General features: G+C 38.2%; 3 protein-coding genes across 8 annotated transcripts; 2 read left to right on the forward strand and 1 right to left on the reverse strand.

Moving 5' to 3' along the window:
* Positions 1 to 325: 325 nt before the first annotated feature.
* On the reverse strand, positions 326 to 3,770 carry LOC131325487 (sugar transport protein 14). The gene is made up of 4 exons (XM_058357778.1): positions 3,253 to 3,770; positions 2,068 to 2,390; positions 1,348 to 1,977; positions 326 to 930 (listed from the first exon to the last, which is right to left on the reverse strand). Exons 1-4 carry the CDS (start codon positions 3,392 to 3,394, stop codon positions 490 to 492), a joined length of 1,536 nt encoding a protein of 511 aa, XP_058213761.1. The 5' UTR covers positions 3,395 to 3,770; the 3' UTR covers positions 326 to 489.
* A 6,048-nt stretch (positions 3,771 to 9,818) lies between these two features.
* LOC131327466 (uncharacterized) lies at positions 9,819 to 10,583 on the forward strand. Its single transcript, XM_058360631.1, has one exon. The coding sequence runs from the start codon at positions 9,819 to 9,821 to the stop codon at positions 10,581 to 10,583; it is 765 nt and encodes a 254-aa protein (XP_058216614.1).
* Positions 10,584 to 12,314: 1,731 nt separating this feature from the next.
* LOC131325488 (ninja-family protein mc410) lies at positions 12,315 to 17,082 on the forward strand. 6 transcript variants are annotated; one of them, XM_058357781.1, is made up of 3 exons: positions 12,315 to 12,480; positions 13,527 to 14,670; positions 16,393 to 17,082. In XM_058357781.1, the coding sequence occupies exons 2-3, from the start codon at positions 13,665 to 13,667 to the stop codon at positions 16,890 to 16,892; spliced, it is 1,506 nt and encodes a 501-aa protein (XP_058213764.1). In that variant the 5' UTR covers positions 12,315 to 12,480; positions 13,527 to 13,664; the 3' UTR covers positions 16,893 to 17,082. The 6 variants fall into 6 exon arrangements, with proteins under 6 accessions (XP_058213764.1, XP_058213766.1, XP_058213763.1 ...); XM_058357783.1 differs by having other exon boundaries at positions 12,317 to 12,480; positions 16,405 to 17,082; XM_058357780.1 differs by having other exon boundaries at positions 12,432 to 12,532.
* The last annotated feature ends 262 nt before the right edge of the window (positions 17,083 to 17,344 follow it).

The following is a 17,344-nucleotide window of genomic DNA, read 5'->3' on the forward strand; positions in this document are numbered from 1 at the left end:
CCAATTTTCTTAACCCTGCTTCAGTTTTTGATGCAGTAGCTGTTTGAAGTCTGGCAGATTGCATTAACATGAGAAGAGGGCAAAAAGAGTACGGAGTTGCTGGAAAAGGATTCCGAGTTATGGACAATGCATCGATTACATATGCACAATCCGTCTCATAGTTTTCGCCTTCTATAGAAAGTCAGTTATTTTTTTCTAATAAAAAAAAATACTTAAATGCTTCTTCGTACATCCTAATCTGGAACAATGTTGGTCCTTTCATCACTTCATCTATTTCTTATCCAGTAATAACAATCAAACAAGTAAACAACAGGAAACTCCCATGTTATGAACAATATCTGCACTTTGAATTCCCCGAAATGTTCAAAACGATGCGGAAAAGAAAAGCATTTCCCCAAGAATAAACTTGAACCGATACATTGAACATGTATTGAATATTTTTTCAAAGTAAATGAAAATGCTTCACCAAACTAGTTTTTGCCCAAGTTTTCAGAGTTCCTGCCCAGGTTTCTCGTAATCATCACTGCAGACATATCTCTTCCAGAACCAGTGATTTTCAAACAAGAAATGTATCTCCTCTATTGGGACTTGTTTTGTTTCTGGCAAAAGGAAGAAGATGAAGGTGGCCATAATGACAATCAAGCCTGCAAACAGCAAGAAGATCCCGTATCTGAGGTGGCAGAGAGATGCAAGGAAACACTGCGCTATCAGAGCAGTGAAGATCATATTGACGCAGACCACCATACTCTGCCCAGCTGATCTTGTCTCCAAGGGAAAAAGCTCGCTCGGGACTAACCATCCCAGAGGACCCCATGACCTTCCATAAGCCAAGACGAATATGAAAATCACTATTACCAGGAAGACGCCAATCCCCTTTGGGAGCACGACTCCTTGTCCGAATTCAAGAGCCAAAGTCACCGCCACCGCCACCTGCAGCATATCAAACACTCGATGGTAAGTATTCAAACCAGTTGAACCTTCATTTAAGTTCTTAAAAAGTCAAAAGGTAATATATGAGTCAAAATTACAATAAAATGCCCGAAAGTTTCCCAGAAAAATGTGCAAGGTATTGTTTCTAGCCGCACTGCATTAATTCTGAATAAGGTCCATTCCATCATTTGACATTTTTCCGCATAGTTTTTCCAAGTATATGTACCACAAAAGTGTCTAGAACGAACTTCTGTGAGTATTTAAACCAGTAAGACGCTCGACTCAGATTATTTTTCAAGAAAAGTGTCCAGAGCATTGGCAAAAGCATGGTACGCATTTGGAATGGGGACAACATCATATCAGGATTAATGCAGTGCTGCCAAAAGTGAATTTTTTTTGAGATGGTATGCGACTTACATTGCAGATTATCATTTCAGCACTGGCTTCCAAGAAGAAAGCCCTTCTACCGAATTTGTCAACTAGTGCCATTGATATCAATGTAGCCACAACCAGTGCCCCACTTGTGATGGTAGATGAATAAAGAGCCGCTCCTGAGCCGAACCCCAAGCTCTGGAATATCACTGGTGCATAGAAGAGAATGGAGTTGTTCCCAGTGAGCTGTTGGAAAGCAGGGATTCCCAGAGCTCCAATTATCAACTGAGGGCGATTTTTCCGCTTGAGGAGGTTTCTGAATGGGTGTTTTATGGCCTGTGCGGCGTTGCTTGCATCAACTAGATCAGCGAATTCTGCATCCACATTCTTGGTACCTCTCACTTTCTCCAACACTCGTCTACCTTCTTCTAATTTGCCTTGTTCTACAAGACTATTTGGGGTTTCTGGAAGGAAAAGTCCCCCAACAAACATAAAAGTTGCTGGGACTATGGCTAAACCGAGGGATAGTCTCCACCCCCATGGATGGATCTTATTGGTTCCGTAGTTGATGAAGTTTGCTATGAGAATCCCAAGGCATGTTGCTAGTTGAAATAGTTGGTTAACCGCTCCTCGGATTTTTGCCGGTGCCATTTCTGAAAGATACAAAGGAACTGCCTGTGTACAGAAATAAGAAAACAGATCTAAATATCATGAAAAAGACGAAAGTTTGTCTGTGCATTTGTTTCTTTTCTGATTAAAGCTTACTTGGTTACCGAATCCAATCCCAAAACCGAGGAGAATTCTACCAATGATCAGCATTGCAATGTTCTTTGCGAAAGCATTGACGATTCCTCCCATAAAGAAACTAACTGATCCGACAAGGATGCTAGCCCGCCTGCCTTTATTTCTGGTTACGTGTGAGGCTGCGAATGTTGAGACAAGGGCTGCAAAGTATAGAGAGGAAGTGAAAAGCGTGAGGACCTGGTTGTCGTATTTACAGTAATCCGTCTCTTTGAGATTCGCTTGCTTCCTTCTGTACACTTCTGGGAAGAATTCCTTCAAGAAATCATCCATGGAAGTCACTCCACCTGCAAACAACGCGAAAAATTCAATTCCTTTTGTTGCTTTTCAAGTGTAAGGCTCTGTTTGGACCAGATCCCGAGTTATCATCAGAAATATAAATGATTGCATTTGTCAGTATTATTCAATGAGAACAATTTTGCAATTTAGGATTTTTTAGGATTTGAAATGTTGAATCCGAGTTTGCAGCCACATTTCACCTTTTTTTCACAGCAATGAGTAAATATTCTGGATATTCTGAATCCCTTCCTTTAAATTGCTTAAATCTATTATCCAACATAATAGGAAAATAAGGCTCAAATGGTAAGCAAATAATGGGAAAAAAAGTCATGCCAATTTGTAATCATGCTTGAAAAAAGAGGAATGGGACAAAAATTATGCTTTCTAAGTCAAAACTGGATGGCTTCGGAAATGAACTTTCTTCTCGGACAACATGTCTTTTCCCATCTTCCCCATTTTCGCTGAAAACCTCAATCCAAACAAAGATGAAACATTTTTCTCGAAATCAAACTGCAAATTCCCATTAACCCATTGTTGGTATTGAACTATAACCCATATTTCTGTCGATATATATGTATAGTATCCACATCTGACCACGTTCCAAATCCCCAAAACAATTTTACTCGCATGAATTCAGCATTCTAAAAGTCGGCCCCTAGGCCGATTAGTCCTTGCATAGACGCTTCCTAACGCCTAGGCAGCCAACTATTCAGCGCCTAGTTCCGCCAAGGCGCTCTTTTTTCGCCCGACCAATGCCTAGCGATTTTGGAACATTGCACGTAATCTATGTTTAAAACCACATAATTAACAGAATGATCAGAAAAATGGCTGAACGCGATAGGGAAAACAGAGGAATGAAGGAAAACTCACCAGAAACGCCAAGATCATAACCAAAGAGAGAACCTCCTAAAGCAGCAACAACACAAGCAAATATGAAGTACCCAGTAATCCTATACTCATAAAGATGAGCCCTTTTCCCATCTCCCCCATCGCCAAACGCTGCGCCTGCCATTGTTCTCCCTCCCTCCTCCAAAGGACCCTCTGTTTTTCTATTGGGATCTTTCTCTCACCTTTCCCTCTCTCTCTCTCTCTCTCTCTCTCTCTCTCTCTCTCTCTCTCTGTGTGTGTGTGTGTGTGTGTCTCTCCAACCTATATATTCACACGTATGATAAGTTGGATAACGACAACAACCAGAGCTTTTTTTTTTTTTTTTTTGATCCGAACGATCAGAGCTGTACAAAGAAATAATCCAATTGAAGCAGGTGGTAATTATATAGATATTCCATGGTCAGCTTTATTTATGGGGGAGATAAGCTTGACTAATCATGTCATGCATGAATCAGAGTTTGATTTTTGAGCAGAGTGAGATTTGTGAGCCGGGATAAGTTTGACTAATCATCATCCAATTGAAGCAAGTGATTTTTGTTCACGGTCAGGAATGTCCCGATCAGTTAATGCATATCTTGACTATTCTCCTTCACGATCCAGGCTAGGCCACCTCGACTGAAATTCTTTGTTCACATTTGAATGGTTAGTTTAGATGGGCCCACCTTGTCCCGTGAGACTTGTGATTCAAGCCTTGTAATGCGTCAGTGCACTACGAGGCGCGTCACGGTGAAGTTCTTCGGGATATTATCATCACCATATGAATTATTTAATTAATAGAGTTTGCCGAGCACTTTCTTTCTACAAAAGAAATTAAATTAAACGGACCGTTTTCTAATCACATGATATAGATTTGTCTTGCAATTTTTTTTTTTGATCTTAGTACTAATCTTTCAGTATTTTAGAACATGTATTGTCCAATTTTGTACCCAAACCAATCATCAATATGATTTTTCGAAAATAAAAAAGTGTTCAAGGAACTCTATAAATTGGACCATGTAAAATGTTATGATGTACCTTGAATGCCTTATCAAGTTACTCTATAACCTTTTAGTGCAATAATGCATTCCAATAACCCAAGTCTTATTTTATTGATGTAATAAATTAGAAAATAGAAGATGAAATTGACAGCCAAAGTAGCTGGGGGGGAATCAATTTGGGTCTGGTCAACAATGCTTAAAATATGGGTTTGGTTTTCTTCAATAATATAAAATACAAGAGTTTTTTTTTTAAAATTTTTGTTTGATTACTTCTTTTTGTCTTACTTACAACTCCAGATGTGCTGTATTTCAGATCCAACGGATTAGGTCCTCATCTTACCCTATATTTTAGGAGCACTTTGAGCACTTTGGGTATTGTGTTCAAATAACTTTGAATACATCAACTAATGATGCAGCTCTATTCGGGATCATGTAGTACAGCCGTGCAGGTAATCCACAGTATTCAAACAACTTTGATCACATCAACTAAAAATGCAACCGAATCCGGGATCATGTAGTACAACCGTGCACGTAAATCACGGATTTAGAATAATAGAAAAAGAAGATCGAGTTTTACTAACCCTTGTTTCACTCCCCGCCGCTCCTTAATTTTGCCCTCCTACAATTGTTGCTCCGCCTCTCATTTGTGGATGCTGAAATTTAGCTTAAAAAGATAGAGTGAAAAAACAACTTCAACCGCCACCCAGTTTGGATAAGATTAACCTTTTGTTTGAATTTAGGATTTTTAACATATTTTGGACCAGAGGAGGTAGTTCTTATTGTGACCGTTCATTTGCTGCAACTAATAGTTTGGATGTATTTTTAACCTTTGACCAGTAATAGTTAATTCTTAACGGTAAAAATGTATGAAAAAATCGAAATCATTGAATCCACTAATGGACGGTCATGATGAGAACTATCTCGTTCAGTCCAAAACAAGGAGCTGTATCCCTAACAAATTGACACTTGCTACAATGACATCTTAATTTCCACCTTGCCCCCTGCCCATTCAATACGTCAACGGTCAACCCTCACCCTAACCCCCCGCCATCAACTTGAGTGTTTATTAATCTTTTTCCAAATAAAGGGTGGTGAGGAGGGGACTGTTTTTATTTCCTATTTTGAAAGGGTGGAGAGCAGGCGACTGCCAACTTGACTGCCTTTGTTTTTTTTTTTTCCCCCTATTGAAAAGGGTGGCAGGTAACACTGCTGAGTGCAATTGGCGACCTACCCTCTCCTCCATCCAAGAGGCAGAGGTTCGAGGCCGCTTGGGGGCGGTAGGGACCTAGAGCTATAAAAAGTTACTGGACTCCTCCAATGCTAATCTAACTACCCCGCTGACTCTAAAATATGGCAAAAAAATAAAAAAAAGAAAAAAAGAAAAGGGTGGCCGGGAGGCAACCGACTATACAAACCTCCCTTAGACGTGATGATACCTCCCTTAGACGTGATGATAAAGAGCTCTATATCCGTGACGGTCGTGAGGGACAAATCACTCATAGGTTTCTACCGCCTTATGAAGGGCTAGTAAATCAAAATGAGCTTTGCAAGAGGACGAGATTAGAGAGGGCTAGCGTATTTGATGCTATCTAAATTTGTCTGTACCCATTTCAGATGATCAATGAATTTGTTTATTTTTGAAATTCAATGAAACAAATGATAATCCAATTGCTCACGCTAGCTCTTTTACATTAAGTAACAAATTTTTAAAAAGTTGCAGAGGTAAGCTTTGAAGAGTAAGAACTTAATTAGAAGTTCTTTTATGTACAATGATTGGGATTTATTTTTTCTTTTTAATTCTTCAACATGAAACAAAGTTTGACACTGATCGAGGGGGCTAGGATGATGCAACACAACTAACATATAATCTCATATTAACAACAATTGTGCATTTGTGAGGGACCTTAAGCGATGCACCAGCCACCAAGTGACCTAATAATAGCCGAGTTAAGTTTAACAGAGCCAATCATGTCTCTCTTACCCAATGCAATGATAGACACAATGCATTTTCGTTAAGTAAATGACTTTATTGGTGATACGGTCACGTGATATCACTGCTTGTTCGTTTCGGGATTTGGATTTTCGATTTTGAGTGGAGAGAGATAGAAAGAGAAATGAGAGTAATGATTGAGAAAAAATTTATTGGAACCGTGAGCAGAGAGAAAATCCAAAGTTTCAATACCAAAACGAACAAGCTCATAAGTCTTTCTAATTCCCAATCTTCATGCTACATCTAATATTTACTTCATATAATTTGGTGTCTAAAGTGCTACTATGTACTTTGGTAGGTTGCCTACTCTCTGCAGTTTGCACCCATTAATAGAAAAGACCTTATCGCTTACAAAAGGAAAAGGCCAAAATGGAAAATCTTTGGAGGCAAAAAACCTAATCGCTTAGTTTTTCTTCTTCCACTTTTGAAGTGACATGCAGTTGAGATGAACGTTGCACCTTATGCAATACGGTAGAAATAAGTGGTTGAAGGGGTTGTGAAAGTCATGCATGTTGGATGTGCCCCGCAACTATTGGGGGTTGGAAGCCCATGCATAAAGACACATCCGAAAGGTTTGATTGCCAACGGGATATAAGGAGCGGATATGTTATCATTTCACATAGTATATCCGGAGTACTTTTATATCCGGTGTTTGCCATTTGGATATAGACCACGGATATAACTTGAATTATTACCACAGGCAGCGACAGACACATTAAGTTAATAAAAAGAGGGTCAAATGCAAAATTATCACTCTCTCTTCTTTTTTTATTTTAAATCTTAAAATATTTGTAACTTTTGTTCCATTTATTTGATTTTGAAAAACTAAATATTTTTGAAACATACTCGATGTTGACGACATCTATTAAGCAAGACCAATATTGAATATGTGTAGGAGGAAATAATAGAAGGTCCGAAAAAAATATTTTATATATATATATATATATATATATATATATATAGAGAGAGAGAGAGAGAGAGAGAGAGAGAGAGAGAGAGAGAGAGAGAGGGGGGGGTGGGGTGTGAGTTGTTTGGGGGGGTCTGGGGTGTGGGTTGGGGTGGGGCGGCTGGGCTGGACCCGGAAGGAATTAAATCCTATTTTCTGAACCGGCCGTCAATAGCCCAAAAGTGAAGGACCAAGGTAGGCCCAAAAAAGACCCACACCAGGACATAAAATAGGACAGTCCAATTCCTCAAACAAATCATTTTGACATTTTATACACGTGTAAGTGTAATCAATTAGTGATTTCGGGACACTGATGTGGCGTCTCGATACTCTCGAATACGTTACGTTCATGCGGAGTCCATATACTAAGTGTGAGTTAGCTTCATAGACACGTATTATTGAAAATAGTTGGGGCACCATAAATAGGTGCCCTCACGCCACCTAATAATTTTCCCATTCGTATAATTGGGATACATCTTGCCTTACATACTTATATAGGTACTTATTTGAATTAATAATGCTAGAATCACACACAAATTTACATATATGTATATACACTTACAAAGGATTAGAGTCTCAAACTCACCGCCCACTTACAAAGGGACCGAGGAATCCTGTATATGGGCCCCTATAGGGCGCTCTGCCCTATGGGATTTCCCATTCCCTTACTAAGGGGAGGGTCCGACCCAATTCCCAGACACGTTGCAAGTTTGTGTGTTGTGGAAGTGTTTTCCTATTTGAATTCCAATGCAATTAATTGTTACACTTTGGGTGGGCCTCTGTAACAATTGGAATTATCCTGTATTATTTAATTTATTATTTACTCTAAAATTAATCTAATAAAAGGGTTTCCTTTGGCGAAAAAAAATATATAAACAGTTGTTCGTACAAAGGTCCCAACGAAAGGACAGAGTTCAACTTCAGACATCGGATTAAAATTCAGGTATGCCTTCAATTTCTTCTGTTATTCATCTCTTTAATAATTAATCTATCTACCTGCAAAATAAAATATGATCGATTTCGCCTCATAGTATACGTAAATTTACGCACACACACATCCGTAAAATCTTATTCGCGTACATGGGATTTTAATTTTGGAGGCGCGAACTCGAATGAATTGGGGAACGCTAACCTGTTTTTAATTTTACGATTATTTGGCGAACTGTTAGCATAATCTAAGAGTTTTTTTTTCCTTGTACTTTTAGAAATTCAAGTAGGTATACGTATATACTTAGGCCTACTTTTGCTTAATAATTCTGGAGGATTATTCTTTTGTCCTTATTCAAATTTTTTTTTTTTGTTAATTTGCATCAATTTGTTTTTGTGTAGATTATTGGTTCGTTATGATGAGACGAGAGGAATCCAGAAAACAAAACTTTATGATTTAATTTAATTTTTTTAAATAAAGACAAAAATAATCCTCTCAGATTAGGGCTTGCGAATACATAATCCGTGTTGCAATATATTATTAAGAATCCACACAGTAAAGCATATAATTAAGGGTCGAGAAATTAAAACCTCTTTCGAATTTTGGTTTCATAAATATTTTCATCAATAACAGCCCTTACCTTAGAGCTCGAAGCCCCGTTTGGTTAATTTAAACTGCTTAATTGCTTATTTTGTTTAATTATTTGTTTTGTGCATGATTGAAGACACAAAATCAATAAGAATTCAGAACAAGAACAAGCAAATAAGTGATTCATTAACCAAGAATTGGAGAGGGTGTGAAAATCAATTCCCTTGCGTGCACACATGACAGAACAACAGATTAACAAAGTAAGTTTAACCAATAGATTTCAACAAGTAGATTTGGGAACTTCCTGTTTGAAATTGGCAAATTAAGATGGAAATTAACCAAATCATGGAGGATTAATTCTAATTATAGACAGAACTAGAGCGATTATGGAAATTGATTTGACAACTAGTTTTTAATTGTCTACTAGGAAGTTTAATTAAAAAAGGAAAGTTAACACATTAGTTATTCTCTAAACATGATTAGTTACTCTTAAAATAGATTAATTAGTAACGTAATTTAGCTGCCCTGAAAGTATAAATTAATTAAAATCCCCAAAATGAGACTCCTGATCTGACTTCCATCCCAATAAAGCAAACCCATGGGCTTCATTCCAGTGCTACTGTACATCCGACTGTTCATCCCTTCAACATGTTTATTTCATGATTTGGTATCTTCAATTCTGCTCAGTTATTTAAACTTTTTATTTTATTTTATTTTTTGCTTGAATTCTAGTAGCTTATAGACTCCGTTTACTACTTTACTTGGTATGGAGATAAAAAAAAAATGATATTCCGGACACATATGTCCGGAGATAGACGCATACACCGATGTGTCTGGAACCTTTTGATTTGTTGGAGTCTCATGTGCATATATTGTGTGAGTCTCACTTGCATTGTTTTCAAACCCACATGCATTAATTGGACGACTCCAGATGCATCTCTACCTGTAGCAAGCAGTGCTCTGGAAAAATCATTACCCTATTCTTCATGATTTCCCATTAGAATTCTTGCTCGAGTTGGCAGAGCTTTCTGTTTTTTTTTCTTCCTTCTTTTTGGGTGAAAATTGACAGATCCGAAAAGATCTTGCAGAAGTTCGCAAGCGATTTTTGAGCCACGACCAATGGAGGAAAACTCAGAAGAGAAGAACAACAACGTAGAAAGTGACGATTACCCGGAGGAGCACAACGAGTTAGCTATAGCTGGCTTTGCACTTATTCAATGCAAGTACTCGAAAACAGAAATTGACTTCCAAACGAGCGAGACTCATGGTGGGTTCCTTCCACTGCTTCCGGTGTCTAAAGAATTCATCGAGGCTTTATCATTGGATGAAGAGTTCGTGTTGAACTTAAAAGTGCCCGAACACGGGATGCCAATTGACGGACTTGTGCATCCAGAGTTCCCACAGGTGAAGAATATACGAGACCAAATTGGGAAGTTTGGTGCGCCATTTGAGAAGCAACTGACGGTGAGCGATGTGAAGGAAGACCAAAGCAGGCTAACCATAACCAAAGACTTGGTCGCAGAGTTCATTGACCCGATGATGGACAACAAGGAAAAAGAACTCTCAAGAAAAGTTGATGGAATTCCGGTGTTGGTTTACGATTCCGAAGGAAACCAGTATGAGACGAAGTTCAAGATGTGGAGTGGAAAGAGCCAGGTTCTTACTTCAGGGTGGAAAGCTCTCTGCATTGCTAATAAGTTCATGGCACATGAGGATTGGATCACCATATGGGCTTGCCGCCACAAGAAGACTCAGAAGCTTTGCTTTGTTATATTGGCAAGAAGGTTTCCTAAAATCAAGCAATTGGTGCCAAAAAAATCGGGAAACAAGAGCGAGAATGCATCTTCCATCCCGGAGAACAGAAAAATAAAGCATACAGATTGACCAGATGATTCTTTGTTAATTTCCAGCAGAAGTGACTAGTTCCATAGGTTTATGCTAATATAGGAATTGGTTTATGCAGATGCCACTTCGGATTTTTTTAAAACTAAATTTCAGTTTTAATAGTTTTTTGAGTTTCAGTGATAGAAATAACTAGTTTTTTTTTATTGGTACAAAAAAATTAACTAGTTTTGAACCTGTTTGTCGAGTTTTATCTAGTGTTTCCTTTTTCTTTTATTGATGTGATCAGACCAAGTGAATTAAGTAGCACCAAATGGTTTCTTTTTTTCTTCTACATATCTGTCTTGAGTAATTCATGCATGATGCATATTTGAACTGTCAGATCATCATAGTATAGACTCCATACAACTTTTAGTGATGAGGATATGCAATTTCTTTTTTCATGTCCTTCAGTTGATTTCTCGTGCCCACTTGACCATTAGACGGGTGATTCCTCTACATTTCAGTTTTTTGTCTTTGTGATACGTTACATTCTGCCATCCATATAACTTAACAGACTAAACCATTAGACTGGTGATTCCCAATACGTATGAGCCCGTACATGACTTTTTACCCGCATCACAGGCAACTACCGCTTTGGTCCATACTTGACCCGATCCCTATGGGCGATTTAAGTGCTCCGAATATGTTTCTCGTAAGAATGATTTTGAAACATTCACGACTGCTACATCAGTTTCCGGTTACATATCCATCTATATTTCTGCTACAGCGTTTCACTCTAACCGTTCGGGTTACCAGTACCCAAACTGTAGAAAACAGATTCAGCCAGTTGGGCTTTATGGAAAGGTTGGGGTGTTGAGAACTCAGTCATATATATATATAGTCCTTAAAAAGCCTTACTTTTCCGATCTTGATTCTCGCGCTCTCAATCCTCGATATTGTGATTATAATAATTTGAATGCGATTCGAAAATGTTTTCACGCTCTCACTCTCCATCATGCACGCGGACATGAATTATATGACTTAGCTAGGTTGGGGCCCTTATACAGTGCAAGCGCCTAATAGCAAAAGCACAAACGTGAACAAGTATTTCGAAAACATGTCTACCTACTAAAATACTATATATTTGCAAGAGAAAAGATCCTAGAGTGAGATTTTTTTTAAAAAAAATTTCTCTTCCTTTTTACTATTTTCTTCCCTAAGTTCCAATAAACACTTAACTTCAAAAGTGATGTGATAATTTTAGGATGTTAGTATGTCTATTAAATGAGCCGATAATGAAGTTTACTCGAAGTGTATATAATATGTACAACAAATTCTTTGTCAAGCGAAATGAATTTAAATAAACTTTAATTGCGCCCATTACGAACTTATTCGAGTTTGTCAAAATTTTAATTACAGTATATTGTTGAATTGAATAACAACTAATTTCAGCTTGCTTTTCGAAAAATAAGAAATTATTGAATTTTTTTTAAAGATGATTTGTTTGTCAAAATTAATATTTTTGAATAAACAAAAGCTTATTACTCCCTCCGTCCGGATTTAATAGTTCTTTTTTGGAGTTCGTGTTATTTTTCAATCGATTATATCTTCTAATTTATAATATTTTATGTGATTTCGAAAATATTGTATTATAGAACTAATCGAGATTTATCAAACAAGATCTATATTCGATATGAAATTCATTAGGAATTCAAAGATATAATCTGTTTTTTAACCGATTAAAATAGAACTAGGGACAATTAAATATGGACGAATGGACTATTACCCTTATTAGAAAAGAGAAACAGAGAGAGAAAAACTGCAACACGAGATAAACGAAACAGAACCACAAAAACATGACTACCACGTGCTATTGGAAAACAGTGAATTAAGGTGTCTCTCGATCGATCGATATTCAACTAGGGTTTGATGGCATGCTATCTCTCTCATCATTCAGGTACTCATGTCTCTCTGTCTTCAGGTGCCTTCGCAATATATCATGTTTCTGCGTAAGCTATCGCAAATCTTCTCTGCTTATTCTCCGAATCTCGTTAAAGTTTGATTTTGTTGTTGTTCTTTTGATAGATTAAGTCTGGGTATTTAGTTATGAGTTGACATTTGGATTGGGTTTTATTTCTCTCTCAATTTTTTGCAGTTTTTAGCATTCGAATTTTATTGGTTGGTGGGAGATCTATCCAGATGCTGTAATTGGTTACTTTAGAATTTTGTGATCTTAGTCTCCTATGGGGTTTGAAGTGTTTCATCTTGATTTGGTATCTGAATGACTGTTGTTGGTGTTCTAAATGGTATGTTCATGAAGTCTTTTGCTTGAAGTTTGGAGGGTTATTAACTAATTTAATTATTTTCTGATTGGGGTTCTTTCTAATTGGGATTTGGGTAATGAGCTTTCTGAATAATGACTTCAGTTTGGAATTTATTGTGATTAGTCAGAGGGATTAGCATGTAATTTTAGGCTTTTTCACATTTATGGAGTTTCTTGAATTCATAGAATCATAGTGATTAGTCCGAGGGATTAGCATAGTAATTTATTTTATTCACATTTATGGAGCTTTTTTTAAGTAGTTATCACATGTTCCAACGCGGATAAAGGACGTGCTGAAATCCTGATCTTTCTGACGGGAAGGATTCAAAATTTGGGAATGCGCCTTACTGTAATTTGGGGGTACAAAGCACAAACCCTTATACTTTCCCAATTATCTTTCAGATTAATTGACAATATGAGGGTTTGTTGATTTTTAAGGGGTGGATTGCTTCCCTATGGCCCCATTGGATCCATTGTTGTTTCTTACTACAAGAGGATGGTCGTTTAACTATCTTCTTGAAGATATGAAGATTTTGTGCCTCTTAATGTCCTAGTGTTTGGTAATGAATCAACAGGCTATGGGCCAACGATTGGTTTGGTAACTTTGGTTTTTGAGATGCTCATATGTTACATATGATTTGTGATTTCGGTGCTAATGAGTTGCCTACCCGTGTATGCAGGTGTATTCCAGCGAGATGGTTGATTAAGATCCTGTGTATGTAATTGCTAGATAAATAATGGTGGTTAAGGTATATGGAAAAAGAGAAGTCTTGGGGGCTTTTCAGTAAACTGAATTGATATACACCTTTCCCACCAAAATGGAGGATGATAATGGGCTTGAGCTTAGCTTGGGTCTATCTTGGGGTCGATCATCTGCCAAAGCTAAGGACAAAAGTGATAACACATCGGATACTAGGATAGACGAAGGTGACAGAAGCAACAAATTGATCAATGACTTCAAAAACTTTCTTGAAGGTGGCACTAGGAAACAGGAATCCTGCATGGGGTCTCAGAGAAGTGATCCAGTAAAACCTGATGATAGCTTCAGTAATAAATTCCCCAGTGCTACTGCCGATGCAGAGGCTTCTGAAAATTTGAATGGAAGAGGACTCTGGGTTGTGAATGATAACAGAGGTGCTGAAGCTGATGAGGAAAAAAGGCCCGAGACTAGTCACAAACGGAAAAGTTTCTTTGATGAGATAAGCAATCAAAAGAAGCATGACAGGGAATCTCAAAATGCGGACTTTCCTGACAAGTCAAGACCGTCACATATCTCCATAAATACAGATGATGGTTCAACTGCTGAAAATGAGGATGTGGCAGATTCTGAAGCCGATGGTTCAACCTCAAGGCTGGTTCCACAACATGACGATGGCCCGAAAAGGTACATGAGGGGCATGGGCCCAACTGAAGTGTCAAAGGAGTTTCACACAGTTGTTGAGTCAAGTATGGTGGACTTACAGGGGCAAAACAAGTTTACTATTTCGTCTGGAAAGGAATTTAAAGTTGGGAACATGTCCATGCCCTATGGAGTAACCTTCCCAGCACAGTCAGTAAACATATTGAATGCGCCTTACTCGTTACCTATAAGGGAGTCTAACTCTGTTGGGTTTCCTGGTGTGCTACCTGGCATGATTCAAGTAATGGGTGTGGCAAATAGTGAGCGAGCAGGGACCCAACATGTGATGCCTGGAAACTTACCTATGATGTTTGGCTATTCACCTGTCCAGCTTCCAGTGTTGGACAAGGATAACTCCCAAGGTTTGGCTTCTCATGCACAACAACTCACTCCATCCTATGTGGGTAGACCTTCGCCAAACTCAGGTAAACAAATCTATTCCATTAAATATACCATTTGGTGCTACAGGTTGTAGTAAGTGCTAAGTGATGTCAGACATGAAAGTCAGGGTTTGAACTTTGGTCATGTATTATTGAAGCGTTGGATCCCATTGTATTGTCCATAACTGGCCGATCGCCATACTTTTGATAGTTGAATAATCTAAGAACCTCATACATGCTCCGACACTTCAACAGCTATAATATGTGTTATATCCGCATTCTTGCCAATTTCGGTTTCTATACGATGAATAAAACATAATTTTGTAAGTGTTACAATAGATTGATGTTCAAGTGGTTTGCTTGTTATCAATGAAGTCAATTGTTTGTTGGTTTCCATTTGTAGCATTTGTATCTCATAACCGTTTTACTAAATTGTTGGGATTTAATAAAATCTCTCCTATCTTGACCTTAGGTACTTTATTTTTGCAATAAGTGAAAATAAAGAAGCCAAGCCCTAGAATCTGGCACAGCGAAATACTTCAAACAAAACGAGGAAATCTAATTTGAACAAAAATGTGAATATACCTGCTACCTAATTTTGCCGCTGTCACCGGCACGCTGCTGCTGTGTTCTCTGCTGCTGTGTTCTCTAGACTTTGTTTCAAATGTAGTGGTCGATACAGAATGCCAGGATCGGTACAAAACTGAAGAAGTGAAGAACTCCTATTTATTTCCTATTACACCTTGGGCCCTACGTTTTAGAAATTCCCTACTTTTTTTTTGTGCTTTTATGGTACAATTTCTTCAATAGAGAATTAGTTTTTCTTCAAAATCTAGTTTAGGGTGTTTCTTTGTTGGTAAATTTTAAAAAGTGACATGATAATCCCAACCCAATGGAATGTGGTTTTGGAGAGGGAGATCCCATTAGGGAAGTCCTTTTTTTTCTGGGGTATTGTGTGCTTGTATGTGCTTAAATTCGTGTAAATAACCACATACCTCAGCTAATTAGTTTCCTGCTATGACATGAATTTGTTGTAGTTATGCTTGGTACACTATTGATAATGCCCACAAGAACTCCAAACCATTGTGTTGCTCCCCAGTTATATTCATAATTATATAGATGCAAAGATTTAACGAATTTTATTGCTAAGGTTTCCCAACTGCAGACAATCCCGGTAGATAATTTGTGGGTTCGCTGCCAATTTAGTTGGCTTGGACGTACTTTGATAATTGGCTGAATGGTAGGCAGATCCCCTATACGATAGGATTTGTACGTCACCAAGATGTGGTTGTTAAATGTGCCAAACAGCAATTTGTGTTTGTTTTCTCTTCTGCGCTGCACAAGAAACTAATCGTTAATAGCTCAGTTTTCATTAATTCTGTTTATAGTGCAGGGTAGGATACATGGCTGGTCATTTTAACTAGTGTTGTTGAACTGATATTGTCAACTCTGTGTACTAAAGAATTTAGTTGTGTGACATCCTTATTTCAGGATGTTGTTGTGTATGCAACGCTTTTTTTGACTAGGGAGGAATTTTGTTCTCAATTTTCAACCAATTGATACATATCAATCCATCTCTCAAGGCTACATTAGGGCATACTGTTATTGCATATTATCGGAGACTTACCGATAACCTGATGATCTAAACCAGTTCTTTTTCCAATATGTATTGCCTATTCGCCATTTCTCAAACAGTTGCTGCTTTCTAAGTTTGAGGATTATGCGTGCAAACAAGCTTCCTTACTTACCCTAACTGTATGGATGTAGCTGCTGTGCCAGGAATTATGCACAAGCCATCTGAAGCTTCACAGTATAATGGGACGGCATTAGAACAGACCAAAGGTGATCGGAAACAGCATGCCAATGATGGAGGCTCCTCTTATCCGACAGAAGATGGTGTTAAGGGAGGCAGCACGGTCTTTGGGGCAAATGGTGAATCTGATAAGCCAAGAACAGAAGGTTTCATATCTGAATTACCATCTATAAGGCCAGGTATTGCTGCAGACCTGAAATTTGGGGGATGTGGTTCGTACCCAGATCTACCATGGGTTTCGACAAAGGGTCCAGGCCCCAACGGTAGGACAATTTCTGGCGTCACTTATAGGTTTAGTCCATCCCAAATCAAGATTGTTTGTGCATGCCATGGGACCCATATGTCCCGTGAAGAGTTTGTTCGGCACGCCGGGGAAGAGGATATGAATCCGGATTCTGGCTCTGGTTTACCATCTTTGCCCAATAACAACCCTGCTGCCTCAGCTCAAAGCTAGTTCCGTTGCTCAACTAAGCTAATAAACATCGACAGCTGATGCAATGAGGAAACCTTGCCTATACACCTTATGGAAATTGCTCCCACCTTGTGCTTTTTATGTAAACTATTTGATTTTTCATTGATCAGTTTGTTGTCTTAGCTGGTCCATATAATGTAACACTTTTATGTAATTATGTTCGATTGCGTAATCCCTCTGTCAAATAGATAGATGAAGCATCTCCTCTTGTTGTTTTCGGGTGTGTGTGTGTTCTTCTTGCTACGCTTAACTGCTGGTACATGACCGACATGACCAGCCCTGGTCAATTCCATCTATCCATGGATTCCAGGCTGCACAAAGTGTTGCCAATTGGTTGCTCAATCATCATGCTTGATTTTTGTGGTTTAGATCTATGCCTCATTTTTTTTTTTTGAAGCTTATAAAGTGTGCCTAACTTATCTTAAATTTGACGG

Source organism: Rhododendron vialii, chromosome 5a (genome assembly GCF_030253575.1).
Source record: "Rhododendron vialii isolate Sample 1 chromosome 5a, ASM3025357v1".
In the NCBI taxonomy this organism is placed as follows: Eukaryota; Viridiplantae; Streptophyta; class Magnoliopsida; order Ericales; family Ericaceae; genus Rhododendron; species Rhododendron vialii.